Genomic DNA, 27,682 nt, shown 5'->3' with positions numbered 1-27,682 from the left:
TAAACAAGCAATATAAAAAATTGACCACAATCCAGTTTAATCCATGAAATTAACATTGTGTTTGCCTTATCTTACAAATGTATTTAAATTGGAGCCTCTTTTTGTATGCCTGAATAAGATTTGTAATGGATTTCTTTCAGGATATGATCCAGGATTATTTACTCAGTATATTTATTTAAATAAATACCTCACCTTCATAATTAACATGAATATAATTTAGCCAGTTGCTTGAAGCTGATTTGCTGTAGCAGGCACCTCTTTAATGTGTGTGAGGTCATTTGGTTTAGTTACTTTCCAGATGTAAACCCTTTATGGCATGGAGTATGGTTTCATTTATGCAAAGCACCTATAACAGGAAGAGAACTGCTGGAAATAATCAATGATAAACAGTTCTGCATGAAAAAGTGTGATTTACCTAAAACAGCTTTGGCAGGTCAGTTTTAAACAGCTGAGTTTTGATGTCTGTCTATTGTGTTCACCACTCTTTGTTGACTTTATGGTTATCAGTGAAAAACAGACAGTTGAGATAGGTTGGCAAGCTACTATTCAAAAGTGATTATCTGAGATGAATTCCCATCCCAAAGCTTTTTTTTCCACTGCCTACAAAGAGATTGCTCTAGGTGACAAACTCAGGGTTACATATCTGATGAGCAGACCTCCTACAACAGGGCTAAGGAAACTTACCTTCAGATCTAGTTTGTTTGATAGCAGTAGACCGTAGTGGGTGCTGTGAACTCAAAAAAAAAAGGGGACTCTTTGGTAGTTTGCCTGCACTGAAGACATTCAGCTACTTACAAAAGTAGAGGCGAGAGAGATTTTTTCTGATTAAAACCAGAGACAATTAATAGACTGTTCTGCTGGGGGCACAGACCCTGCTGAATAGGTCTAAACAGAGTAAAGCAAGAGTCCCAAAGTGAGCCATCATTATGCATTTTGGGTACTTTTTATTTATTTGGCTTTGTCCCGGTGCCTCTCTCACTGAAAAATTTTTAGAGAGGTTACTGCAGTTTGAATAACTCCTGAGTTCCTGGAAAGAGAGGGACTGAAATGCATCAAAACAGTACAGGGTTGAATGAGGAGAGACTTCATTTGCCTTAACTCAAAGACATTTCCCATTTTCGCATTGCTCACCAGCCAGCACTGCTCCAGATTCTCATGACATGACTGTGATTCTCTTCTTTTGACATATAAGTCAAGATTGATTTGTCTGCACTGTATGTAGGCTGTATGGACTGTACTTACCCCTGCATATGATCATGGAATTCCTTTGAGATTTCAACTTACAGTATTAAAATCTATCTGTCTGGGCTCAGAGGAAGTTTTTTCCACATGTAGGATTTTCTAATTCATACTTCTTTCTGCTGAATTGGTCTGTTTTGCAAGAGAATATGTCTTTCATTCCACCACAGTTCCTCTCCATCTGACCATCTTAATTGACTTCTAACCTGAATATTTTTGCTCCTCCAGTACAAATTACATTATTTGAAAATCAGTCTTAGTGCAGTGAGTCTTCCTAACATGCAAGCAAGCTTTTGAGCTTAAACTCTCATGAATAATAATTACTTCTTTATTATTTTCTTTCCATCTGCTGTCTCTGCAGAATCCCTTGCTATTTTATGTTATCAACAGTTTAACTAATTGATTCCTCAGAGTCTTACAGTGACAGCAGTGTTTCCAAAACCAGTGTCTAGAATGTTTATTGAACATTTTGCTGAAAGAAAGGGAAGGCAAAACAAAAATCTTGTGCTTGTTCACTTTAACAGCAAGAGGTTTTTACAGTTAACACTGAATATTTAAATGAGTAGTTTAGATACGATTCACTGGCTCATTAAGATGCTGATGAAGTCTGATAAAAATCTTGACCTGTGTGGGGATTGTTCAGTTACAATGTAATTCCCTGAAGTTAATGTAGGCAGAATCCATCACTGCTGCAGCCCTTGATTCCACCAAGGACCAGGTAGGTGATGTCTCCTACATTGTTGTTGGAGATCCCACTTTTCTCACTTTTTGCCAGTCTCCCTGGGAGCACTGTTCTCACTCACAAGGACAATGTGCATGGCAGGTTGGCACTACAGATAAAGCCACCCCACAAAATCAATGTTAAGAGCTTGAAATTGGAAGAGGACTGTGCCACAATGTAAAATAAGACTTCAGATGATAGACAAATTCTGATAAATTGTGCAATAGCAAATTAACATGTTACTACCTGTTTGTGATGGTCTCCTGCAGCTGAATGAAGAGGACAGTGTCTACCCCAGACCTCAGCAGTCCCTCTCCCATGCCACAGCAGCAGCTCAGACTAACGGGGAAAGCGGGTTGGTACTATGTTAGACACTAAGCAAGGTAAAAAAAACAAACAAAACCTGTATCCTTCTACAGTCAAAAAGTTATCTAGGCTCTAAAATTGATAAGGGAATAAGAGCTAACAAACTTTACTCAGTGAGTTTTTGTCTTTTCCTGTGACAGAGCAAAACTTTCTAAGAGCTCATGTTTGGAACAGTGCTCCACTGAGCACCCCAAGTACTAGAGACCTGGATGTACTGGAAACAAATGCTGGCAGATTATCTTGTCAACTTTAACGAGGATACAAAGGGAATTGGAGTGCCTCTTCAGACAAAAACAAGTCCTGTAAACTTAGGGAAGAAAGTAAGGGCTGCTGGGCTATGATGGAGGAAGCCATTAAAGCTCATCTCAATTCTAACTATGTGCCTAACTTTTTGCTCTTGCTTAAATCCCCCTGAAATCTGTAGGGTTTAGCATGTGCATATATGCCTTGCTGTATCAGCACTGTAGCTTGTTATCTGAATTGCTGCACTATTAAACATAAACTGCAAAAGATACACTCCATAAACTTCATTGTCATTACACTGCATTTTCATTTAACATTAAACTGAAGAACCTGTCTGCCCCAGCTAGAGGCTCAGGTGGAACACCAGCTTTTCTGGCAAGGTGGATGTTGGGCAACACCCTGGTTGTGGCAGCTGTCCTCATATCACCAAAAAGGATCTGGGATACAGACTCTTGTGTAAGATCTATGAACCTGTAATTGCTAAGCAAGAATGTGCTTTATAGACAAAAACTTAATTGTGCTTCATTTGAGTAAGTGCACTCACTACACTAGCAGCCCTTAAGCAGATTGTGATCCTCTCAGACAGAGAATTTCTTCCACAGAGGTGGCTTGCGGCGAATTTCAGAATTAATCTGGGGTTTATATCATACATTATGCTGTCTATTATGCTAATATTAGGATACATACTTTAATTATACAGGATAAAATACGTTATAACCTACTTTAAAATGATTCTTTCATTCATTTGGCAAAAAATATTTAATGTATGTATTTTTAAAATTATTGAACTATTTAGATTTTCAGGAAAGAAAAAAACCCTTCTGAAATGACTTGCAGTTCTCTGTAGTGTCTTTTAAGAATTATTTTAAATAGTGTGCTCTCTGTCTGCATCTCATGTACTGCACAGAACTCTGCTCATCTTTGCTCCAAGCACCAGCAACAGAAAAAGGTGTGTGGACATGATGTAACTTCTTACAGGGAAGCTGATTTACAGTGGGAATATGTGGAAGGTCATTTCTGAACAAAGTAAATGTGAACTATTCAATTTTACTGTTTGTGCTTTTCGTTGTCATACGGTGTAAGTTCACAGTAACTTGGGACACAGGCACACTTATCCATTGTTCCCACTTAAATAATCCCAGCGTTAAAGCTGTAGATCACAGTTAGACTCTATGTTGGGAACAGCTGCCAAAAAAAGCGTTCCCTTGATGACCAACAGTAGTGCGGTTCATCAAAGTTAGTGGTGACCAGGGCTAAGTTCTATATGCAAGGAGATGCTGGAAAGCCATGTATTGCTTGAAAAACAGGAGGACATTAGTCCAAAATCACCAACAGCAATGCAAAATAGATTCTAATAAATTTTATCACAAGATTAGCCATATTATTTGTTTTACCTGATCTCAAGCTCCAGACTAGCTTATGTTCGTGTTCAGTCTGGCAAAACTCTTCAGCGCTAGAGAATCTGCTAGAGACATAAAAAAGAAGGCAAGCGTGATCCCAGAGTGTGTGATGAGTGCTGTGTGAAAATGCTGTTCAATGTATTTGTCATCTGCCTCTGCAATCTGTAATTCACAATTTTGTATGAGTATAGGTGAATCTAACCTTAACTAGGAAACCTTTTCAAAGCTTTATACCAGTCCTAGATAAGTTGCCAGGATCTCAAGTTCAGGATTTACAACCATTCCTGATACAAAACATGAAACGAGATTTTAGAAAATATTTACATTCTTTTGTCATTTTGATTTTCATGTCTTAGAAGTGATATTTTCAAGACCTTCTCTGTAAAAAAAAAAAGATTAAAAAACTGCTTTAAACAAGACACCCTTCAGGTTTTGTCACAAATATGTGATTTCAAGAGCTTTAAAAGACATGCACAGAAAACAATGGATCTTGTTAAAAAGAAGGTTGTGAAAGTTCAGCTTTGTGTGTTTTGGCAAGCACTCAACACCACAGAGCAAACCTGATTCTGCCCTGGTTTAGAAGTGCAGATGAACACACAGCGAGCTCTAGCTTCCTTATGCTATCTGTTCGGCACTTGAGCAGACTTCCAGGTACTGATGCTTACTGAGAACATCTCCTTCCCTGTGCCTTTGGGGGGGATGCACAAGTGTGTCAAACAAGAGAAGGCGGAAAGGGAGTTAGGACCTTCTTCCCTGTGGGGAAGGAGGCACTACAAAGCTATGTGGGGATAAGAGCCAGCTCATACAGTGACACAGCTCATGCACATGCTTTGCCCAAATGCCTGAGAGAGACTTTTCTCCTGCTGGAACAGAATCACTGCTCTCCTGGGAAGGACAGCAGAGATCTGAGATACACACATGCCCTTGTGAGCTGCATATGACCAGAAGGTATGGGTACAGCAAGCCTCTTTCACCAAATCCTTTACAATATAACCTTTACAATTAAAATGTTTTTTCAGTTACTTAGAAACTATTGTCTGGGGATCACAAAGGTCTGTATTAGACCGTAATTAGGCATGTTTCACAACATCCCCACGAGGTAAATCACTAATTACAGCAGTTTGTTGAAATTAAAGTAAGTGGTTGGTAGTGACTATGCAATCTTGTATTATTACACTTCAGGCTATGATTGTATCAAATCTCAGAAGCCAAGAGGGTTGGGTCTGGCTGGCAGAAAAATAGAGAATGAAAGATTGAACTAGGCATTTGCAATTTTTTAAGAAGTTTTGTGCTTACAAATCACAAGTCATGTTAATTTGGTCTGGAGTAAATATCCTGGTACTTTGGTGTCAGGAGAAACCCTGGAGCTTGAGAGGCTGCATTGTGACAGATCAGTCTGTCCTGATCAGCTGTAGCCGTATAAAAATCCTGTAGTTTTATTGGACTGATTGTTTTGCAAGACAAGTATATTGGTCATGGCAGCATGGAAAAATCACAACTCAGAAATTTACATTTGCCTTGCATCTGCTCTCTAGAGATGTACAAATTACTTTATTTTCTTACATTGAAATACCTTTGTGATGTACTACTGACATCAATGGTGAGATACTTCCATTGTAGAGCTGGCTGCAACTCAGTAGGGGAAGAAGTCCTTTTACACACATGGACTATGAAGTCTTCTGTTACTACAGATAATCCATTAATGTGAGGTAACATGTTCTGGTAGTTTTATGGTTTGCATAGATTAAATAATTCATATGTTAGCTTTTGACAATAATGTATCAGATGTTATTTTTATTCCTTCTACCAACAAATACTATATATTTTTAATGGATGCACAGAAAAAGAGCCTGGTTGCCAAAAGACTGCATATATTAGATTAGCAACATTGCTAATCTAACATAATAAATAATTGTATAGATTACACAGTGGTCTGGAAGGATTGTTAGACTTAAATAGCATGAGCTAGAAGAGGTGAGGGTGTGTCAGACTCCCTGCAGTTGCAAACTGCCTCCAACTGGCCTAACTGGACACTCCATGGAAAGAGCTGGTGCACAGAGGACTCAGTGAAAGACTAGGATCTAGCCAGCCAATGGCTGAGAAACCCAGATGAGTGGCTCATAGGGCAAATCCACCTGGTAGCTGAGATGTAAAGCTGTACTTTGTGTTGTCAGTGGTAGTGCTGGCTGAGCTGTTGACTTGAACTATAGCATCAAAATCTCAGAGCAAAACCTGCCCAGGCGTAAGGTTTCACAGTGCAGCTGATGCCACAAAGGATGTCAGCCACCCCCTTCCTTAGCAACCATTTCTGGCCAATTGGTCATGCTTCCTCCTTTCTGCTGTCCCCAGGGCAAGCCTTTCAGTCTGCTCAATCAGCAGGGCACTTCTCTACTTGGGGCTTCTCCTCTCTTCTTCCTCTTCTGCTTCTACAGCAAGAGTGTCACCCATTATCTTATGCAAAAGGCCTCCAAAGTATTGTAAGTAGCTATGTACTGGGTGTAGGTGGCTATGCGCTGGGGGCTGCAGGTGTGGCCGCTGTGAGGAGAGGCCAGGGGTTGCCACACTGGACACAGCCACTTCCAGATAGCTCTAACAGACCCACCACAGGGCAAAGCTGAGCCCCTCAGTGATACCAGTGACACTCTCTACCAAAACATGCTTAAGAAACGGCAAAACCACTACATAGCAGTGTGAGAGAGAGGAGTGAGGGGTGAAAGTGAGGAACAACAGTGTAAACACCAAGGTCAGAGAAGAAATGGAGGGTGGAGGTGCTGCAGCAAGGGTCTCCCTGCAGCCACAGAGAGGACAACAGTGGAGCATATATCCACACTGCAGCCCATACAGAACCCCGTGATGGAGCAGGCGGATATTTTCTGATGGAACAGCAGCCGGTGGAGAGCCCACGCTGGAGTGCTTCTTGAAGGACTACAGCCCATGGAAGGACCCATGTTGGAGCAAAGCGTGAGGAGGAAGGAGCAACAAAGAGGAGCAGGGACAGACTGATGGCAATCCCCATTCCCCAACTTCTCTGCACTCCTTGAGACGTGCTGGTGGCAGGTAGAGGAGTTGGAAATGCACATGTGAAGTTGACTCAGGGAAAGTGTTGTTTTCATTTAGGCTTTGTTTCTCACCACCAAACTATTTTTAATTGGCAAACAATTTTCCCCAAGGCAATTCTGTTTTTCCTGTGTTGGTAAACGGTAAATGATCTCCTTGTCTTTATTTCAACCCACAAGCGTTTCATCTTTTTTCCCCTGGTCCTGCTGAAAGGGGCAGTGACTGAGTAGATGAGTGGGCAGCTGGCCAATGTCGACCCACTCACTACCAGGTAACACAGCCTCAGAGGCAGTGCGTAAGTCTTTCCCCTCTACCCCAGGAATCAAATCTGCAAAATCTTAGGAAAATGTCTTTGAACGGTTGGACGGTCTGATAAAAACTGTGGGTTTTTTATTATATTTTTTTATAGTTTTTAATTTGGGGAAGGAGTAACCCCAAACAATCCACAACCCACAAAGAAGGCCCAGCTACTTGCAAAGAAAGGTGCAGAGCTGTAGGACACTGTGGGTTCTCATGCTGCCACTTGCTGCTGGTGCTCCGAGATGCTCACAAGAAGCCAGGGAAGCTGAATCTTCTGGGGCAGACCCCTCGGAAGCATGAGCAAGGCGGCTATAGCCCCGTGTAACACATCCAGAGGGTGAGGCACCTGCCTACCGGACGGGTTGCACCGGCAGAAGATGACTTGATGGAGCGGTTGGTTTGTATTTACATGCTGCACCTCACATTTTGCTTCTGGTTGGAACTAGATGACCTTCAAGATCCCTTCCAACCCAAACCGTTCTACGGTCCTGTGACGTCCACAGGGGAACCCGCGCGCGGCCTCAGCTGGGACACGGGTTCCCACAGGCTCAGCCGTTTCGCCCCATTAGGGCTGGTGGTTCATGAGCGGTTACCGACCCCTCCGACCCGGTGCCGGTGCAGGGGCAGGTCGGGGCCGCTCCCTCGGGACGGGTGTGGGGACACCCTCACCGCTGCGGGAGAGGGGGCAAGCAGTCACTGAAGACCCCCGCTTCCGGCGGGCCCCTCAGCTCGGCGCTGCCAGACGCAGACACAGCCGCGGCCCGCCTGCTGACGGCTGGGCCAGGGCGGGACGAGCCGGGGAGGGGGTGGAAGTGTTGCGGTCGCTACGGGAGACGGCGAGAAACCGGAAGCGAGCGGGGCGGGGCGGCGAGGAGCTGCGCTGGCGCGGGCTCCCCCGCTCCTAGTGTCTTCTCGCAGGCCGGCCGGTCGGGTGGCGGCGGTGCCGGTGCTGTCATGGGTTGCTGCTTCTCCCGCCGCGGCAAGCCGGCCCAGGACGGGCAGCAGCAGAAGCAGCAGCAAGAGGCGCCGGGGGGAGCCGGCCAAGATGAGGCGGCTGGAGAGGAAAAGGCGCCGCAGTACAGCTGGGACCAGCGAGCCAAGGTATCTCCCCTGCTGTTGTCCCTGCGTTGGGCGGGGTATCGGCTGCGGGGTCGCCGGGCAGCCCCTCGCTCTGTTCTGCCGGCAGGGGTAGGGGGGGCGTGGGGCTGTAGCCGTGGCGGGGCGCCGGCGGTGACCGCTGGACATAGGGCAGGAAGGGGGGGAGCGATTAGGGAGTTCACCTCCCCCGGTACCGCTGTTACGGCTCGGTCCGTGCAGTTAAGTGCGTTTGTTAAGCAATTGAGAAGTATTTAGCCTAAGGATTTTACCTCCGGTTGCGCAAGCGGAGAGGGCGGTGTGCTGGCTCCTGTGGCTCGCCTGTGCTCTCGGCGGTCCCGGTCCGGCTGAGCTGACCGCGGCGGTGTCGGCGGCTGCTGCCCTGGGGTGGGATACACCCCATGGTGATGGCCGTCAGCGTGAGCTGGGACAGGCGCTGCGGGCGGTGGGCCTGTGTCTGTCGGACAGTAGCGGTCTTTGCCGGCCTGAGGTGAAGTCCCCGCTCCTGGTGCTTCAGTGGAGGTATAGAACTTGTGCCCTGGTTGTCAGTAATGTTTATTCTTCCTGCTTGGGTTGTTGGGATCTTTTTGTTTAGGTTGTGTTTTTGGGGTATTTTGGGGTGTGTGTTTGTTTTTGAAAGCGATTGGAACTAGAATTACGCTATCAGTCCCTGAAGTGATAGATGAAGACAAACCCATCCCCGTGCTGTTTCCTGACCTGTTGAAGGCAGCAGGAAAGCACTGAAGTGCTAGATTAAATATATTTCTCACCACCCCCATTTCAAGTTTCATTTCCTCATATGACATAGCACTGCTACGTCTCCCCTTCTCTCCACCTGCCTTTGGGGTGGCAGGAGGGGGAAAACAGCTGTAAACTCGATGTGATTTTAACAAACAAAATCCTCAAACCTTTAGGCCTCATTTTGCAAGTATAGAAAAGAAAATGCATTAATTTATTTGAATGCTTAGCTTGTTTGGTTTTTTAAACACGGCTCTAGGGTGTCCCTTAAGTCTTCCAAGGAGATTAAGACAAACTGAGATTGAGAGAGCTCGAGAGCATGCACCTGACCCTGGGGAACTGGTTCCTTGAGGATAAAGATGGTTGATCTGTGTTGGGCTTGTTGCTTTGACTTGCTAGTGGGTATTTGCAGTGCAGCGCTGGATAGAGGAGCATGGCAACCTGTTACTCCTATGGAGGCTTCTCACAAGGAGAGGGCTGTATTGAAACCCTGTCTTAGAGCAGCAGAAGAAATTTTAGTCCTCTGCAGAAGTAATTTGCTAAGTGAGCATTTGAATTTTTAATTTTTTTTAAGCAAATTCATCAGCTAAAGCTTGACAGATCTGAGACTTTCAATCCAGTCTGCTTATACGGTGCTAACTTCTGAAACTAGGAGGAGGAAAGCCACGACATAGAAACACTTGATTTAGAGAACAGTCAGCCTTGTTGCTAAGTAGATGGCCATTGCTGATGTGCTAGAAGTAGGTTCAAGCTAACAGACAAGGCTATTGAAGCACCAATAACCCATTTCGGGGAGGGGGAGGGGGGGGGGGAAGCAAAGCATGTAATATATTGAGTGTACAACAACTTCCTCCTTTTCTGTAAAAGACTTAGAAAAGACTCTTAAAAACCAGAAGAATCTGTGAGCCTGGGCTTTGCTACTGAACTGGGAAAGCTGACAAATTAGCTGCTTGATTTTAATACTATATAGCTTAAGAATGGTTGTTTTAAGCCCATTTTCTTTTGTTCTTTTCAGCTTTATCTCGCACTGGGCTTTGGGGGGCATATGCTTAGTACATTAAACCAGGAAAGCAGTTCTGATACTGTAAAGGAATACTGAGCACTTAGCACTCAGGGATCAACATGTTGATCCCAGTTTGTATTAAGTGATACTGTGTTAATGTGGTAACTTTAAGTATTGTCTCTGATACTTTTAATAATGTATTGATGCACCATTAGGGTTGGGAGTGGGTTTCTCATTTTAGGCACTCCTACCCAGTGATGTGGTTCTGGTTATATAGTGCAGTCCTTCACACAGGTCTGGCAACTGCCTGCTGTTCTTCTAAGCTATCCTCTGTACATTCTTACCGGTGGGTAAGTCTTGCTACTCAGACATTCCAGCTGTCTTCCTGTAAACTAGTGACCTGCTGACACTCGCTGTAGTGAGACTGCTAGCTGACAGCTGTGCTGTAAAAAGCTCTGAACCTGAGTAGTTCCTCCAGTGAAACTATTTCTTCTGCTTCTGAAGTAGCTTTGCTACTGTAGTGTATTTTAATTATGTTCTGATGGCAAAAGGTTATTAGTATTGGTACTGTTTGCTAGTGTAGACCTAGCCAAAGAGTAATATGACGATATCCTAGTTATATTATGTATAATATAATAGTCATATGTATGTATGTATTACTATGCACCCATATATAGTCAAACAGTCTCCAGAGAATGTTGCAACTTAGTGCTTAAGGGCTCCAAACCCATTACAAGAGATTGTCCAGAAGAACCTTGACACGTAACTCCTGTATAATAGTCCTGAAAATGGACCATGTGGCAGAAAACTTTAAATACAAAATATTATAAAGTGCTGATAGTTGAATTGAAATAAAGGCAAGTATATGAATCTGAATGGCCTTTTCAGATTACTACATGACCTCATTTAAGTGAGGACAGAAGCCTGTGTTTTTAAAGTATACTAAAATTAATCAAGTTTAGGTTGCAGTGTAAGTCTATTGAGATCTCTGTAATGCTTGCTGACCCCTGGGTTCGAAGAACTGAGTAAAGATTACTTGTGGTGCAGTAGAAGAATCAAAGGATCAGACTCTCTCAAACAGAAGGGAAAAGGATGAATATTCAGTTTCTCTGGGATTGTTAGTCCAGGAGACTATGTACAGCACAGTTATTAGAGTTTGTTATTACTGCACTGCATTCTGGGGACTTGTTATGTGTTGATGTCATTAGGCTGTTGTGAGAGTCTCCTTCTGACCAAGTGTGAGAGAGGAACTTGGTGGTGCTCAGGCCTCCTCAACCATTAGCTAGGTTTCTATATGGAATGTAAGATCTTCTGCTCCTGGACTCCCTTTTCTTTTCCTACCTGACTTCCTTCTGTGTGACAGATGTTATTTACATGTGTGACCAGAGTGATGACTACAGCACTAACTGAATATGTGTATGTAGAGATGGGAACTGGGGGTTCATGTCTTGTTATGGCAGATACACCCACATGCTATGACCTTTCCTGCATGAGAAGAAACACACAAAGCTTCATGGTCTCTTTTGCTGTTGTCTCATGTTCAAAGAAATAGGATTAGGATTGCAATGGCGTTTAAAGCTTAGAGGGACTTTCCTTCCCAGATGATTTTTCCTTTCAGAAGGAACAAGTATGGTTTTGTTTTTTGTCAGTTGACTTGCAACTTGACTGCTTTAGTTGATAGGAAACACACAGCTATCATTGCTGCTTGTGATGGCTGTATTTAAGCTGTTTTAAAACCTCAGAGGTTTAGCTTCCTATATAAACTATGGTCTTTTGTTGTTAACCTTATGTTCGAGGACTGTGCTAAAATGGTCTGAGCTGATGTGGGCATTGTGAACTACCTAGATCTCATTTAGGTAGCTGCTTTATATCTTGTTTTGGAATATAAATAAAATCACTTTTTTGTTTCCTGTAACTAAACAAATATTTTGTCCTTAAATCCAAAGCATCTCCCTTATGCTTCACAGTGCACCAGAACTGCTGGCGTGTTCCTCAAAATGTAGACTATCAATTGAGAAAAGCTCTGCAGGTTCATATTAAACAATATTTCCCATGAAGTCAGAAATAAGCATGTGGTAGCTTCCTTTCTTCTTCCTCTTCTATTTGTTGTATTTGGCAATGGTTTGCTGCTCAGAAAAGTATGAGTATGACCAGTTTACACTATTACAGGTACTCTGGAAGAGAGGGAAGAGTACAAAGAGTAGAATGAAATGTGCATTCAGACTGTTGTATTGGCCATGTTTGAAGTCAGGGCGGGCAGGAGATGCTCCAAGATTAAAATCTGTATGCTAGTGACTGGAACTTGCACATGCTGTCTCCCATTCCACCTTTTCTTGTTGCGTAAGAATCTAGAAATCTGCCAGAGGTGAGTAACTTCAACAGTCTCCAGAGAATGTTGCAACTCAGTGCTTAAGGGCACCAAACCCAAGCGAGTATTGCAAGAGATCATCCAGAGGGACCTTGACATGCTTGAGAGGTGGGCCAATGCTGGCCTCATGAAGTTGAACCATGCCAAGTGCAAGGTCCTACACCTGGGTTGGGTTAATCCCAGGCACAGCTACAGGTTGGGCAGAGAAGAGATTCAGAGCTGTATCAAAAGGAGCGTGACCAGCAGGTCGAAGGAGGTGATCCTGCTCCTCTGCTCTGCTCTCGTGAGACCTCACTTGGAGTGTCCAGTGTGCAGTTCTGGTGTCCTCAACATAAAAAGGACATGGAACTGTTGGAACAAGTCCAGAGGAGAGCCACGAGGATGATCAGGGGACTGGAGCACCTCCCATATGAAGACAGGCTGAGAAAGTTGGGGCTGTTCAGCCTGGAGAAGAGAAGGCTGTGTGGAGACCTCATAGCAGCCTTCCAGTATCTGAAGGGGGCCTATAAGGATGCTGAGGAGGGACTCTTTATCAGGGAGTGTAGTGATGGGACAAGGGACAATGGGTTAAAACTTAAACAGGGGAGATTTAGGTTAGGTATAATAAGAAACTCCAGGCACTGGAACAGGTTATCCAAAGAAGTGGTAAATGCTCCACCCCGGCAGTGCTCAAGGCAGGGTTGGACAGAGCTTTGGGCAACATGTTCTATTGTGAGGCATCCCTGCCCATGTGTGTTCCTTTATGTTGGGGGAGACAATTTTACTTACTTCCATCAAAACAGTACAGGAACAGTTACTTCTCTTCAGAAGGAGAAGTTCAGAGGTACCAGAACTTACAGATACTTTTTAAATTTGGCGCTTAAGTATGTCCTTCTAAACTGCTCTGCTCTAAAGCGCCTCTGAAGCAGCAATAGCTTGTCCTACACAGTGGCCTTTATAACGATGTGTGAAACTTCCCATCCACCTTGCAATTTTATTTTGGCCTAGGTGAAAAATACTGGTTAGTCAGCTAACCACAGCTTACAGGCAGTTTCAGATGAGAGCGCTTGAGAGAGTAGTAGTTGAGTTTAATGGTAAGAAAAATAAATCATCTTATTGCCAGAATCAGGAGCTCAATTTTATTTCCCTGACATGAGCTGGGTCATCCCCTGACATGACTCTTACATAGAATCATAGATTAGGATTGGAAAGGACCTTAAGATCATCAAGTTCCAACCCCCCTGCCGTGGGCAGGGACACCTCGCTCTAAACCATATTACCTAAGGCCAGCAGAGTAAAGGGGCAGGAGCACCTCCTTCGACCTGCTGGTCACACTCCTTTTGATGCAGCCCAGGATACGGTTGGCTTTCTGGGCTGCAAGCACACACTGAAGCCGGCTCATGTTCATTTTCTCATCGACCAGCACCCCCAAGTCCTTCTCATCAGGGCTGCTCTGAATCTCTTCTCTGCCCAGCCTGTAGCTGTGCCTGGGATTGCTCTGATGCAGGTGTAGGACTTTGCACTTGGCATGGTTAAACTTCATGAGGTTGGCATCAGCCCACCTCACAAGCGTGTCAAGGTCCCTCTGGATGGCATTCCTTCCCTCCATCATATCAACCGAACCACACAACTTGGCATCATTGGCAAACTTGCTGAGGGTGCACTCAATCCCGCTGTCCATGTCAGTGACGAAGATGTTGGACAAGACCGGTCCCAACACCAATCCCTGAGGGACACCACTCGTTACTGGTCTCCAGCCGGACATTGAGCCATTTACCACAACTCTTTGTGTGTGGCCATCCAGCCAGTTCTTTATCCACCGAGTGGTCCATCCATCAAATTGATGTCTCTCCAATTTAGAGACAAGTTTGTTCACCACGCTAAGGAGTTTGCTGACTACAGGGGGATGATCACTTCCCTAGTCCTGCTGGCTATGCTATTTCCAGTGCAAGCCAGGATGCCGTTTGCCTTTTTAGTTCATGTTCACAGTCTCTGAAGTCTGCACTATCATCATCAGGTTAGTATTAAACCACTGTGTCCACCTTCCTTCCCCTGACAGTCAGCACTAACTGCTTCTTAAGCTCTGTCTTTGCAACGTAGCAAAAAAGCAGGCTAGAAAGACCAACACCAGCAGAAGAAAGTAACCTCTGCAGTCTTATATAACCATGGTCAGGGCTATGTAGATTTCTCTGTCTGTTCATCTGGGCAACTAATGCTGTAAAATCGTAAGTATGTGTCAGGTCAGCAAAAATCTACTGTTTGATAACTCATCTATTTATCCTTTGCGTTTGGATAAAGCTTCAAAGAACTTTGTCCAAATCTACCCATCCCACTCACGCAGTTGCTTTACTCTCCATCCCTCAGTACATTGCTATGTCTTTTCCTCAGGCTGGTGTAAGTCCAAATGATGACAGTATTTATAGAGGCAACTTTCAATGCTTTCAGCTGAATTTAAGGAGTTTTTAGAGTAGTTATGAGTCATGCAGTAATAGATATGGGCATAGTTCAAGAGTTGAAACCTTCTAACAGAAGTGCTATGTGCAGGTTCAAGAATTACTCCATAGAGGGACTGAAACTAATCAGATATGATGACGAAAAAGTAATCCCTGCTTGCACAATATTCCTCCCCCTCGACAGAGATATTCAAGTCTGTCTTGGTTATCAGCAATGACACTGGTGATAAATTTGTTATGAAGGGCTGAAGGACGAATTGTAAGGAGCAGGGATTTTAAAGAACAAAGACGGGAGAGAAGTGAAGACAAACAAAATTTGTTATGATTGCTTTGAACTCTAGGAAGCTCTGCTGCAACAAGTGCAAGGTGTATTAAGCAGCTTTCCTTCCTGTAAACACTTTTCTTGCAGGAAGGTCAGAGGCCAGACATGAAGGCTGTAGATAATGTACATCCCTTCAACCACCATTATGCAGTTTACTGGCACTAAGACTAGAGAGTTCCCAGTTGGAAGATGACTCAGAAGTACTAGACCTTCACAGTTTTTAAATGGCAACTGTACTTAGAATGGCTGAGGATCCCAACAGCTTCTTGAACTCTTTCTGGTATGGCTTTATGTCTTAATAAGACTTTTTCACTGGGTCCATCAGAAAAGGAGTTTCAGTCAGTAATGACATGCCACCACAAATATGAGAAGTTACTGCTGTACTTAATGGATTATGGTTCTCCCCTAGTCATCTCAGTCCAGCTGGCTGAGCAAACAAGAATTTGCAGAGTCTTTCTAAACCACTTACAGAAAGGTCTTCCCTTTTAAATACTGTTCTCAAAAAAGTCATTCCCTGTCTGTTTAATCACAACAGATGGTGGTTCAGCTTTGGACTTCAGCTGATGACATCCAAGAATCAGCTGCTGACCCAGTGACGTTAAAAGCTGCAGCTATAAGGTAGACACACAGACTTAAGAGGATTTATGTGCTATTTTTGTCAGTAGGGGAATTAACAGAAAGAAAACAAGCAAGAAAAGTGCATTCCCAGGCCTAGACACTTCTGCATGTTCATACTTCATAGAATCATAGAATGGTTTGGGTTGGAAAGGACCTCAAAGCTTACCTAATTCCTAATCCCCTGCCATGGGTGGGAACACCTTTCACTAGACCAGCTTGCTCAAAGCCCCATCCAACCTGGCCTTGAGCACTGCCAGGGATGGGACAAAACTAATACAAATATCTTATATATGGATCAAATGTAGAACATTTCATAAGACTTTAAACCTTAGAGGGTTTGAATCCTGATACATGGTTATCCTACTATCTATACCATGTGGCTGTCTCCGTGATGCATACTTTATCATTTGAGCCTCATAATTTTGCTTGAAATTCTTCCAACTAACTTTCCTGGGTGTGTTCCAGTGGTATTAAGTATGATTGAGGGGAGATTTCTAGGAAGCCATCTTCATTGTCTCAATTTGCATTTTATTTGGAAGACTCGTCAGCTGCAAACTTACTTTCCTGTCTGGAGGTCAGGTATGTTGTATATAAAGGAGTACATTTTAGAAGTTGGTGGAACTAGTACCTTAGCTTCCATTAGCTGTTCTGGACTAAAGCTACACAGGCTGAGCTGGTTTAGTGGATGTCTGGTGGCAGCCCATCCTGGTTCGTGCCTTTTTTTGGTCTCAAAATCTCATGTAAATGTTTGAAATACTGGGGAGGAGGAGTTTTTTACAAGTTAGGCTATACAGAAACTTTTGTAATACATTAACACTGATTATCGTGCAGCAAAATTTGGGGCCCTCAGGCAGAAAATCAAAAGCAGGTTTGTGAATTGGTTTTGTGTTAAACTAGTTCAGGTACTTGTATACTTCTAAATGCTATTTTAATAAGCTTTCACAAGAGGGCAGAGTAGAATTTGCTCTGGGAATTATAGTTGTCTTGAGACTTAGGTCTATCTAGAAATGAACTAGCTCAGATTCCTTTGGTGTTACGACAGCATGGGTTGTATTATTCATGCTCTCCACCTGTGTTCCAGACCATCCTGGGCACCATGTGGCTCTTCAGTCCCTGCTCCCCAATAGGGGAAGCCACAGCCTTTCTCAAGAGTCTCTCCTTGGCAGTGGGATGCTGGAGCATGGAGGAGATGTCAGTAAACGTGCCTCTGCACCACCACTGCCAATATTTGCCTGTTGGTTGTAGCTAAAACAGTCATGTAGCTGTTGTTAGTCCAGGAATCTTGTAGTTGTTAGCACAAGATAATGCTGTGGCTCAGATAAGTGAGGTCTTTGTAGTTTGCAAACATAATAAAGAAGGTACTGCTTGATAGCAGCAGGGTTTCCTTGCAACATCTTGAGATGTGGTAAAATATGACTGAGAAAGCTACTTGAAAAGGGGATACTATGTATCTGTATGAATCTGCAAGTTTGTTGGCCATTTTACTACAGTTATTATCTTAATACCCACATTGAAACAGTTTAGAGGCCACAGAGAGAGCTAGCTGCCCCTGCCTCCATTCTGTATCAGAGGACCAACTGAGTTAGTTGGGTTTCTTCCTGGAGCATCTCAGAAGTATACTTTCAGTTCTTCATTGCGCATTACAGTAGTTTAGATAAGAGATCTGCTTCTAATCTTTCATCATTCTTCGAAGAGTTTTCTGTCATGTTATCCTGTACAATTCAGTGCTACCTCGGTTAATACAAGTGAATTCACATTTAGCATTATAATAGTCGCTGTATGGGGAAGCTTTCATGTTTTCTGGTTTTTTTCTTCCTTCTTCAGATTGACCCCAAAGATTACACATTTTCTGGACTTAAAGATGAAACTGTGGGCCGGCTGCCTGGAAAAGTAGCAGGACAACAATTCATCATTCAGGACTGTGAGAACTGTAAGATCTACATATTTGACAATTCTGCTACAATCACTATTGATGACTGTGTAAACTGCCAAATCTTTTTAGGACCAATAAAGGGCAGCGTGTTTTTCCGTGACTGCAAAGATTGTAAATGTATAGTGGCCTGTCAACAGTTTCGCACTCGGGACTGCAGAAAGCTGGAGGTATTTTTGTGCTGTGCTACCCAGCCCATTATTGAGTCCTCCACTGGTATGAGATTTGGATGTTTCCAGTACTATTATCCTGAGCTTGCTTTACAATTTAAAGATGCTGGACTGAGTATCTTCAATAACACGTGGAGCAACATCCATGACTTTACCCCTGTGTCAGGAGAAAATAACTGGGGCCTTTTGCCGGAGAATGCTGTAGTCCAAGATTATGTTCCTCTGCCCAGCTCTGAGGAGCTGAAAGCTGTCAGAATTTCTACTGATGCCACAAGGAGCATAATACCAGTAACTCGAGGGCAGAGACAGAAAAACAGCGATGAATCGTGTTTGGCTGTGTTTTTCGCTGGTGACTACACAACTGCAAATGCCAGGAAGTTAATTGATGAGGTGAGCAACCTTTGTCTTCATTCAGCTGTTTGAATTTCTAACTGAAGTTGCCTCTAGACAGCCTCTGGTGCTCCCTGAAGGGAGAACACAGAGGCCCTGCTTGTCTGCTAACCATACAGGCCAACTGCACTGTTTAAAACCTTAAAGCAAGGTAAGAGACTGGATCCAATCTGTTGTTTTACATCTGACATTCTGGGACTAGCGCGTCTATCTTGTAATAGTTCCAGTGTACTTTTCTGTTATGGCACACACCAACGCTATGTTCTGAAGAAAATGCTTAGTTGATTTGATGAACTTGGCCAAGTGTCGTGAGTGATAGGCAATGCCTGTGAAAGGCAAAGAGCCAATTAACTTGTTAGCTTGCTGCCCTGCAAGTCACAGCTAACAAAACAGCCTGGCCTGACAGTTTCACCAGTACTAACAGGGACTTTAAAAAAACCCCAACATGTTAAATTGTATTCCCCCTGCCACCCAGTATTGGAATTTTTCCCTGGAAGAGGTAGTGAGTATGTGTCACAGCTGATAGCTGTCTTCCATTACTTAAATAGCTGGTGCTGTCTCTTCCTGGCTTTTTTTTTTAACTTCCAGGCAGCAGCTCCAAGCTTGGCAAGATTTGGGGCTTTCCTGGGGCTAAAACCTGGGAGTGGCTGGCTGCTTTTAGCACCCTGGAGTGCCAGGGATGACAGAGCAGAACCAGTAACCATGAGCTACAGCTTCCGACAGAAGAGGTATCTGCAAAAGCTGCTGATCCCAGTGCTGTATGATCAACAAAACAACCGATGGAGGTCTTTCCCTTGTGTTTTAACTTCAGGGAAAGAAAGCTGTGGGGTGTTTCCATGCTCCTCCTTCCCCCCACTGCTCATTTGTTTTTTTATGGAACTGAGCTACTAACAGCTACTTGAGTGAAGGGAGACAATGATACTTATGGGTATCCGGAGAAGGAATAGCTGTAGTAAAGAGGATAATAGATGTGTTTTGTGTTAGTAGTTCTTTAGAAATTAGAGTCAAGACAACACTAAAAGCCTAGTTAGTGAAATTCTGTGGAAATCTTGCAGCTCTGTAGGTTAATGGACGCTGTGGAAGTACAAATACAGTTCATCCTTCTCCACATGCTTTTAGTTTTGTATCAGATTTGAAGTAAAAAGCTGCATGTGTTCCAAAGTTTGTAACTATTTTTCCAAAATGGAAAACTGTACCAGTGGATAGATGAGAGTTTGAGCTAACGCTTGACTGAACTATTGCAGACTAATGAGAACTAACTGCTTGACTCCAGATGCTGAATGCTTTTAATTTCCATTAGTTTCAACTTGTGAGAGATTGTGAGGCAAAAAACCACAACCCTGGGCCATCATATAAACCAAAACCATTTGCATTTACTCCTCTAGGTGCACTAGGCCAGAGGAGAAAATCTGGATGAATGGAATGAAAATAAACAGAAATCTAGAAAAAGCAATGGTTTTTGAAAAAAAAAATAAAAAAGGGACCCTTTGCTCTGTGGCTTGATGTGTGTTTGGGAAAAATGGGTCTATTCCAGTGTAATATGGATATTTGAGCTGAACTCTCTGCCTTAAAAGTATTTTTAACATGAATTCTTTCTCTGTTAACAGATGATTGGTAAAGGCTTTCAACTGGTACAGACTAAAGAAGTTTCCATGAAGGCAGAGGATGCTCACAGAGTCTTCCAGCAGTGTGCATCAGAATTCATTTCACTCCTTGAAAAAGGTGAGCTTGTGTTGTTTGCTTTCCCTTGATACAGGTATCTAGCTGTCACTAGAGAGTTCTGGAGAAGAAAGAGGAATGAAGGACAAATTTGGGTTTCAATGGCGTAGTGTAAACCCAGTTGAGATGAGTTTTGGAAACCTCAGTGAGGTCCTAAACTAGCCAAAACTCCTGAAGGCATCAGAAATGAGCTATTCCACGTGTAATTTGTGGCTCTGCCTCCCCTCTAGTGGTGCAACCGTATAGCTCAGGAGCAGCGGCACAAGCAGATCTGTCGGGAGTGGTTAAAGCTCACCCTTTTAGACTATTTCTAACTTCTCACCATTGCTGCTCAATACCCAGATGTTCAGTTTTTCCGTATACATATTCAAGCAAATAGGTATAGATATGTATAAAGCAGGCAAGTGTTAAATTCCTGGTTTAACTGGTGTACTGTCAGAGTATTTCAGAAGCCTTTTTATTGATCTGACTGTAATTGTTTTTTGTCTCTTCCTGCAGAAGTACTGACATCTTGCCATCTGTTATATGCTAAAGCTCAATATAAGCTCCCAAACTTAGTAGCAACGTTCAGGTTTTTTCATAGTAACATAAGAGGCCTACGATGCTCATTGCAAGAACAGACCAAAAGTTACTGTACTTCTCAGATGGCAGTCTAGTTTAAAGGCTATTTTGCACCCATGTGGGAAGAAATAACGTGTTCAAAATGAAACCAGAGAAAAAGGATCTGCAAATAGTGAGTGAGAACAAGTCTAAAAATCAGGCAGTTTGCTATCTTGGGACTGAGGCAAAAATGCCTGAATGACTCAGTCCTACTCCAGATGTCAGTGAAATGGCTTACTACTTGAACAGTATAATCTGACTCACTTCCATGATGCCCTGTGCTCCTTAGTGGTTTTGTGCCATTACTGCTGTTCAAGAAGTAAACTGGAATTCTGCCAGAATCTCTGCAAAAATGAGCATGGAATTTCAGATATTTTGTTCTCAGATAACACTGTACTTTGAAGCTGTGGTTAAGTGTTTTTAATTCTTTATCTTGCATTATGGCTGCTCAGGCAAAAAACATAAAATACCTCTTGCAAGCTTCACAATTCCCTGTGCATTGAAAAGTCTACTGTTTCAATGCCAAGCTTAAAAGTAGTATTGATTCTAGATGAAACTATCTTCTAGGTCCAGTGGTTGCTTTGGAGTTTAATGGAGATGGTGCTGTGGAAGGATGTCAAAGCATTGTAAATGATGTTTTCAGTGGGACCAAGGTAAGCTGTTGTATTGCTTTATTGGCAAAAAATGTCACAGAATGTCTGGGGTACTTCATGGAAAAGCCATAGTGATGACATACTGCACGGTCTTTTTAGGTTTCTGAATAGTAAAACCTGAATATCCTGTGTTTTGTTGGGTTTTGTGGTTTTTTGTACTCCAAACTCAAGTTGATCGTCAGGGGCAAGAAAAATTGCCCTTGAAAGAAAGTACTAAATCCCCATCATATCAATTGAAGAATAGAAGATTTCCACTTCCAACTGTTATTTCACATAATAGTGAAAACAAGTTCTATAAATATAGCAGGGAAAAGCTCTGCTGCAAGTGTTATGCTGAAGTCTGCTTTGTGATGTTCCAGTCTATTAAATCCTGACAAAGACAATATGATGAGATTTCAGGATTTCATCCTTTTTCAAGGTTTACTTTTGCAGTGTAGGATATTGCAAAATGCCTTCCTTCAAAGACACCACACCTCCACTTTGCTTGTTGTCCTCATTTCTCTAAATGGCAATGGTTTTGAGAAAGTTTCTAGAAATAATTAGAGCACTCCTGGTAACAAGAAAGTGACAAACCCTTTGCTGTGAAGCAGCTGTTCAAAGAAGACTAGAATGTCTCTGAGACATAATGTCCATACAGCAACTTCCTGTCTTTTGGTTCCTTTGAAAGAGTTACTAGGAACTAGACAGCCCAGTTTCTGGAGAAGGAGTTATCTTGTAATAAGTCATTTCTAATGCAGCTGATGTTTTTGCTTTTTTCATATTTGCTATTGCACCAGCAAAAACCTGATGTGTAGCAGGCCTTGATTTGGCTGTCAGTCCAGAGAATCCTAGAACTACATTCCGAGCAATTCTTCTGACCCAAAAGCTATCACTGCGAATTTTACCATAAAAGTGGTCTCTCTAAAACAAGAGCTTACAGTGCTGGGTTTTTTGTTTTTTTTTGGGGTTTTGTGGGTTTTTTTTCTGTCATATGGTTAGCGTTGTTTCCTTTTTCCATACAGAACAAAGCTGTTACTGGATAGGTAACTCACTGGTTCTTCTTGATCTTTTTCTCGACTCAAAGATTGAAGTGATATTGATTACTAGAACAAATAATATGTCATATTTTCCTAATTGGAAATGACTAGTGTTTGTTTATAACAGCACAATGTCCTGATCTGAAAATCAGAAACCTCAGCCTGTGTGCTTCATGCTGTGAAGTAAGCATTGCTCTTGGAGGTGATTGGTAGTGTTTGGGTTTGGTTTCAAGTATGAAATTACTTACTGCCTCTGGATTTAAAACTTCTGTTTACAGCCTGGTTACATGGTAAAATCTGCCTCACTTATAAAATACTTGCTGCACTGAATTAAGAAGCAGAACTTTAGTCTTCCTGAGAAGTATATATCTTTCTTTAGATAAAATATAACTCCAAAGCTTCTGATAAAAACTAGGTTTGTGCATGGATCCCTAGATAAGGGAATGAGTATACTTTTCTTAAAAAAACCTATTTCTTCCTTGGGGCACAACCTAGAAACAATTTAGGGATTAACAAATTTCAGACTTATTGCTACCAGAAGCTTCAGGAATGCTCTGTAAAATGGTTTCACTTCATTCTTGGCTGCCCTTATCATGTTTGAGAGTTGTTGTAGCACTCAGAAAGAATTATAGGTATCCTTGATCAAGAAACAACAACAAAAGCTCTTAGGAATACATGTATCCTGTAAGACTCTGCAGGAGCTTAATCTGTTTTTAAGCAGGTGGCTACATTTGCGTTTGAAAACCACAGGTCATCCATTAATAACCTTAATTTCGCGAGGTTTTTTTTGTTTCTGAAATAAATGCAACTTTAGGTACTCTAATAAGGGTAGAAAAGTTCTTCAGTAATAGTACCACCACAGTTTTTTGAGCTGTTTGCTAGAAACAACATGTTACAAGGAGAGCTCTATGCTCTGCACTTGAGTAGACTTCCTATTTGTGTGGACTGGGAGTGTCTGCACTCTTTACCTCTGACATTCTTTCTGGTGTGACTTTTTGGCATGCTTTCTCATATTGTTCCTCCATCTCATCAGTCATTCATAAAATACTCTGCAAAATGTAAATCACAATATCCTGGTATTGGGGGGTGCTGAAACAAGGTATTTAACTGTTGTGGCTATGGTACTGGTTGCTGTCCCACCGAACAACTGCCAAATAATTAGTAGGTATTTTTAAGTCCTTTCAAATAGAAGTCTACCATGCATTCAAGCAACAGTCTAGGAAACTACTTGCTTTGTGGTGATATCTTTGTTTGTTTGTTTGTTTTGTTTCATTTAGAAATTTACTGGGCAACAGGATATTCATCTTAAAACACAATTTAAGTACAAACAAGTTCCAGGAATTGTCATCATTTACAGTCACATGGTGTTAGGAGTTGAAGCAGAAAAGTGGTGACTGCTGTAGCAGAGTCATCTGGAATGACCCATTCCTGCAGTCCCAGATCACTTTGAAATAGCTCACCTGGCTGTGCCAACACTAGTGTGCTCAGACAGTGATGATTTTCTCTTGAGGTATGGAAAATATAAGATAGTAAGAACTCCAGTTTTTGATTGAGGCTATCACTTGCATGTACAGATTGAGGAACAGCCACAACACTGTCTGTTCCACTGAACTATTTGGGCATTGCCTAAGGCATTTTTAGTGGATATGCTGAAAGCTTTCAAAGATGACTGTAATGGAGCTTGGACTTTCACATGTGTTGCTCAATTCTGCAAAAAAGCAAATGTAACTGAAGTTATATAAAAACAAGTAATCATCTGATAAAGAAGCAGCCAAGTTTTGGAGGGGAATAGAATGCAAAGGAGTCTCTTACAAACCCTGACTTTTTGTTAAAGGAAAGCTTAATGGTAGTCTAAAGTTTTTGTATGCTTGTTTTTCCCCTGCTCTCTCCTAGACAGAGTTTGACTTTACCGAGCAAAATACATCTAAAAGGGGAATATCTGAAGCTGTGGTCCCTGAATAATCAAGCCCAAATTTTCTAATTCTCATCATTGGAAGGCTAGGGTTACTGCAGCTAGCATGTCAGTAGGAACAGGTGACGGTAACAGAGTGTGCATGAGGGCTGAGAGAATTCTAACACTATTCAATCACACAGTGGAACCCAGCCTCTCAAGAAATGCAAATATAAAAATAACAATTACTGGCTTCAAATGAGCAAAAAGTACTTGAATGTGTTTATTAGTGATGTGTAACTATTTCCTTGTTTAATAAAACAGGTTTTTGTATCAGAAAGCAAGGCATCAGCATCTCAAGATGTAGACAATTTCTACAACTTTGCTGACATGCAGATGGGAATGTGAAGTTTAACATGAAGGTGTTCACGTACGGTTTGTCTCAGCACTTGGATGTCACTTGGCTTGAATGTTGAAGTAGTATCTGAGAGGTTTTGTCATTTGGTTTTGTATTTCTTATATATCCTTTTATAAAGCTATTGGTGGTTTTCATACTGCATTACATGAACTGGAGTAAATGGCATAGCTTCCAATGTGTGTTGTGTTTGAAACTTACTTTTCAACTCCAGAGACAATGGAGGTTTTCTACTAACTTTTTACAGTGATTTCTAAACTTCTGTTGACACTTGAATATTCCTTATCAACATCTAATGGTAATACACATTGGAAAAATGCAGTGCTCATACAAATTTGATACAGTAATAATTGTTACCTTTAATACAGACATGTTGTTAAGAAAGTGCATTTATGTGAAACTCGCTGCTCAAAACTCCCACGTGCAAATTTGTCTTCACTGGGGGCCGGGGAGGAAGCTGTAGTCGTTGACTTTTTCTGAATGCCTATTTTGAAATGAATTCTCCTTGCAGCATGCTTTCAGAAGCAGTGCATGACTTATAAAACGTACATCTGTCTTATTCTGCTTCACCATCTTTTTTGAGTAGTTTGCAGCAGTATTTATGCCAAGAGCTATCATAACAGTGTTGTGGTGAGCACTTGGCAGGCTCTTCTGCTTTGAGATGAATTCTGAGCATGAGTGCTCCACTGAAGGTGCTCTAAGGTCCACTCAGGGTCTCTGGTGACACAACTGCCTCTGGTATTCCTAAGCCATGTATGGAATATAAATGAGGCTCCCTGGGACTTGGAGCATTAACTTTCTGGTGCTGTTGTTTGCTAGAAGGGCCATATAGCAACCAGGAGTCAGAGAAGGGCTGTGATGGCATTAAAAGAGTTCTTTCTTGCTAGATCCCCAGGGGAAGGGTGTTACACTCAGTAGTAGTACTGAAAATTTGGCTGCAAAGTACTACATACAGCTATAGGGTTTATTTTGTGTTGATTCTTAAAACAGACCTGAGAAGTGCTACTAGCATTTTGGGAGATACATTTGTTCTGTAAGGATGCTTATTGCTGTATAGTACATATTAGAATGCAAACCTATATGAATATTAAATACATGATTGATTTATTTTTGTACATTACATCCTTACTGATTTTTCTACATGTACTTAAAGCTTATGTCAAGGTTTACAAGCCCTCTGTAATACTTGAACAGTTTGCATGTGCAGACACACAAAACCAAATTTCTTAATTAAACCAGTAGCTTGCCCGTTTATGTAGCCTTTAGAATCCATTGAATGGACTGGGGCTGTGTTGAGCTGCTAAAGCAATAATTTCCTTGTTATGATCATCTGTCACAAGGGAAGATGTTGTGCATCTTAACTGAAAATGAGTTTTGACTCCTCAGTTTGTGCTTAAGCTCCAGAAGTGGGTGGCAAAAAACACATCTCTCTAATTTTTTAGAATTAGCACATGAAAGAATGTGTTGTCCTGAAATCTGTGATTGTCATGCCCAGGAGACATTCTGAGCTGTTGTTTTATTGCTACTAGGCAAATGCCTGCCATTAGTTTAAAGAGTATGTCCTTGGGACCTCTTGTTCATGTTATCATAGATGAAATAAGGAAGAATATCTCCTGATAAACCATTGGTGTTCTGAAGATAAGAAACATGCTCACTTCTGGGAGATGCTTTTATTTGGCAAAGCAAAATGAAATCAAACAGCCACCAGAATTTGACTGGTAGCAGAAATTACCACTTATTTGCCCTTAGCCAGCCAGGATTTAATTTTCTTTATATATGTGTGAGGAGAGGCTGTGAAAATGCCTAAAAATCTTAGATCAGTCTCCAAAGTACTAGCACAACTCAACAAACACTTGCTGGGATTAATCTAGACACATACAGTAAATGTATTTTTTTTATGGACAGAACATTGTGTCATGTACTTCAGAACTATCATTGTGTAAGTTGTCTAATCAGTGCATATTGGACCATCTTGGTCTCTAAATTTCTACATATAATACTTCCAAACTTATATGCTGAGGCATGGTTATATGTATGTTCACAGTTTATTTTTTATATCATTAACCTGCTCTGGAAACAAAATGCTGAATTGATTTTTGTGACTACTTTTTCTGGGGGACAGGATGATTAGTTAAAAATTAATCTAGGCTAGAATCAGTGGAAAAACTTTTTAAATGCTAGGAAAGAGCAGGATATTGCTTTTTTTAACTTTTTTTACCTTGATAGCCTGCTTACCAATCTGAAGAGTTTTTAATAAAAACCCCCTAAATAATGAAGGACTTTAAAAATCCAATTATTTATCTTTTGATTTCAGTTTCTTGCTAACAGGTGTTAAGAACACTTCTAGCTTAAGCATCAGGTATTGTATGTATTACAGAATGGTATGTGCTCCATGTAGTCTTTATATGTTTGTTGTATAGCTTTTATGTAATTTGTATTGCACTGTGAATGTGATTCATAATAAACATTGTACATACAAATTCTGGATTCTGGAAGACTTTTTAAAGTTATAAAATATTGCAAACTGTAATTACATTATATTAAGTATACAAACTGAAATCTGTGTTTAAGTGGGGACTTTAAATAGATACAGCTAATTGAAAATAAGCGTTAACTCTGCAGTCAGCCATCCTCCAAAAATGGTGAATTCTTGACAGCAGAGATTTTTCCCCAAAGTCACTAAGGATGTGATTAACTTTACACTGCAGTTTTTCCTAATAAAATATGGAAGAAGGGATTCTGATAGCAAGCTGTAGAGAGTCAAGTAGAGAGATTCCTGGATGGAGACTGTTAAAGTGCTTTCCCTGATCTGTGTGTGCATGGAGTTGTTTCTTTTTGGTTTGTTTTTTAACTTATAAAAGTCTTGTGCTTTTAACTGTGCTTATCTCTTTGGTTATTGCATGCATGAGAGTGATGTGCTCACAGCAAAAACAGATTGTGGTGGTTATACTGGTAGAACTATTCATTTAGAATGCAGTTTCTTTGTAAATCCCACT

The 27,682-nt window shown here is 41.8% G+C and overlaps 1 protein-coding gene across 2 annotated transcripts; it reads left to right on the top strand.

Annotated features, from left to right (window-relative positions):
* The first annotated feature begins 8,226 nt into the window (after positions 1-8,226).
* RP2 (RP2 activator of ARL3 GTPase) lies at positions 8,227-27,166 on the top strand. 2 transcript variants are annotated; one of them, XM_061377860.1, is made up of 5 exons: positions 8,227-8,427; positions 17,727-18,392; positions 20,000-20,114; positions 21,279-21,364; positions 24,596-27,166. In XM_061377860.1, the coding sequence occupies exons 1-5, from the start codon at positions 8,281-8,283 to the stop codon at positions 24,677-24,679; spliced, it is 1,098 nt and encodes a 365-aa protein (XP_061233844.1). In that variant the 5' UTR covers positions 8,227-8,280; the 3' UTR covers positions 24,680-27,166. The 2 variants fall into 2 exon arrangements, with proteins under 2 accessions (XP_061233844.1, XP_061233843.1); XM_061377859.1 differs by lacking the exon at positions 24,596-27,166 and adding an exon at positions 21,783-22,262.
* Positions 27,167-27,682: the final 516 nt, after the last annotated feature.

This window comes from Neopsephotus bourkii, unplaced genomic scaffold (assembly GCF_033783945.1).
Source record: "Neopsephotus bourkii isolate Nb327-2 ecotype Australia unplaced genomic scaffold, CSIRO-AGI_Nbou_v1 NB_1760, whole genome shotgun sequence".
Classification (NCBI taxonomy): domain Eukaryota; kingdom Metazoa; phylum Chordata; class Aves; order Psittaciformes; family Psittacidae; genus Neopsephotus; species Neopsephotus bourkii.
The sequence above is the reverse complement of the archived record's forward strand: the minus strand, read 5'-3'. Positions and strand labels throughout refer to the sequence as shown.

Excerpts from the sequence above, each read along its gene's own strand:
- RP2 (XM_061377859.1), top strand. The coding sequence starts at position 8,281 with ATGGGTTGCTGCTTCTCCCGCCGCGGCAAGCCGGCCCAGGACGGGCAG. Across the intron at positions 8,428-17,726 it reads GCTGGGACCAGCGAGCCAAG|ATTGACCCCAAAGATTACAC; the intron begins GTATCTCCCCTG and ends TTCCTTCTTCAG. Across the intron at positions 21,365-21,782 it reads ATGTTTTCAGTGGGACCAAG|GTTTACTTTTGCAGTGTAGG; the intron begins GTAAGCTGTTGT and ends TCCTTTTTCAAG.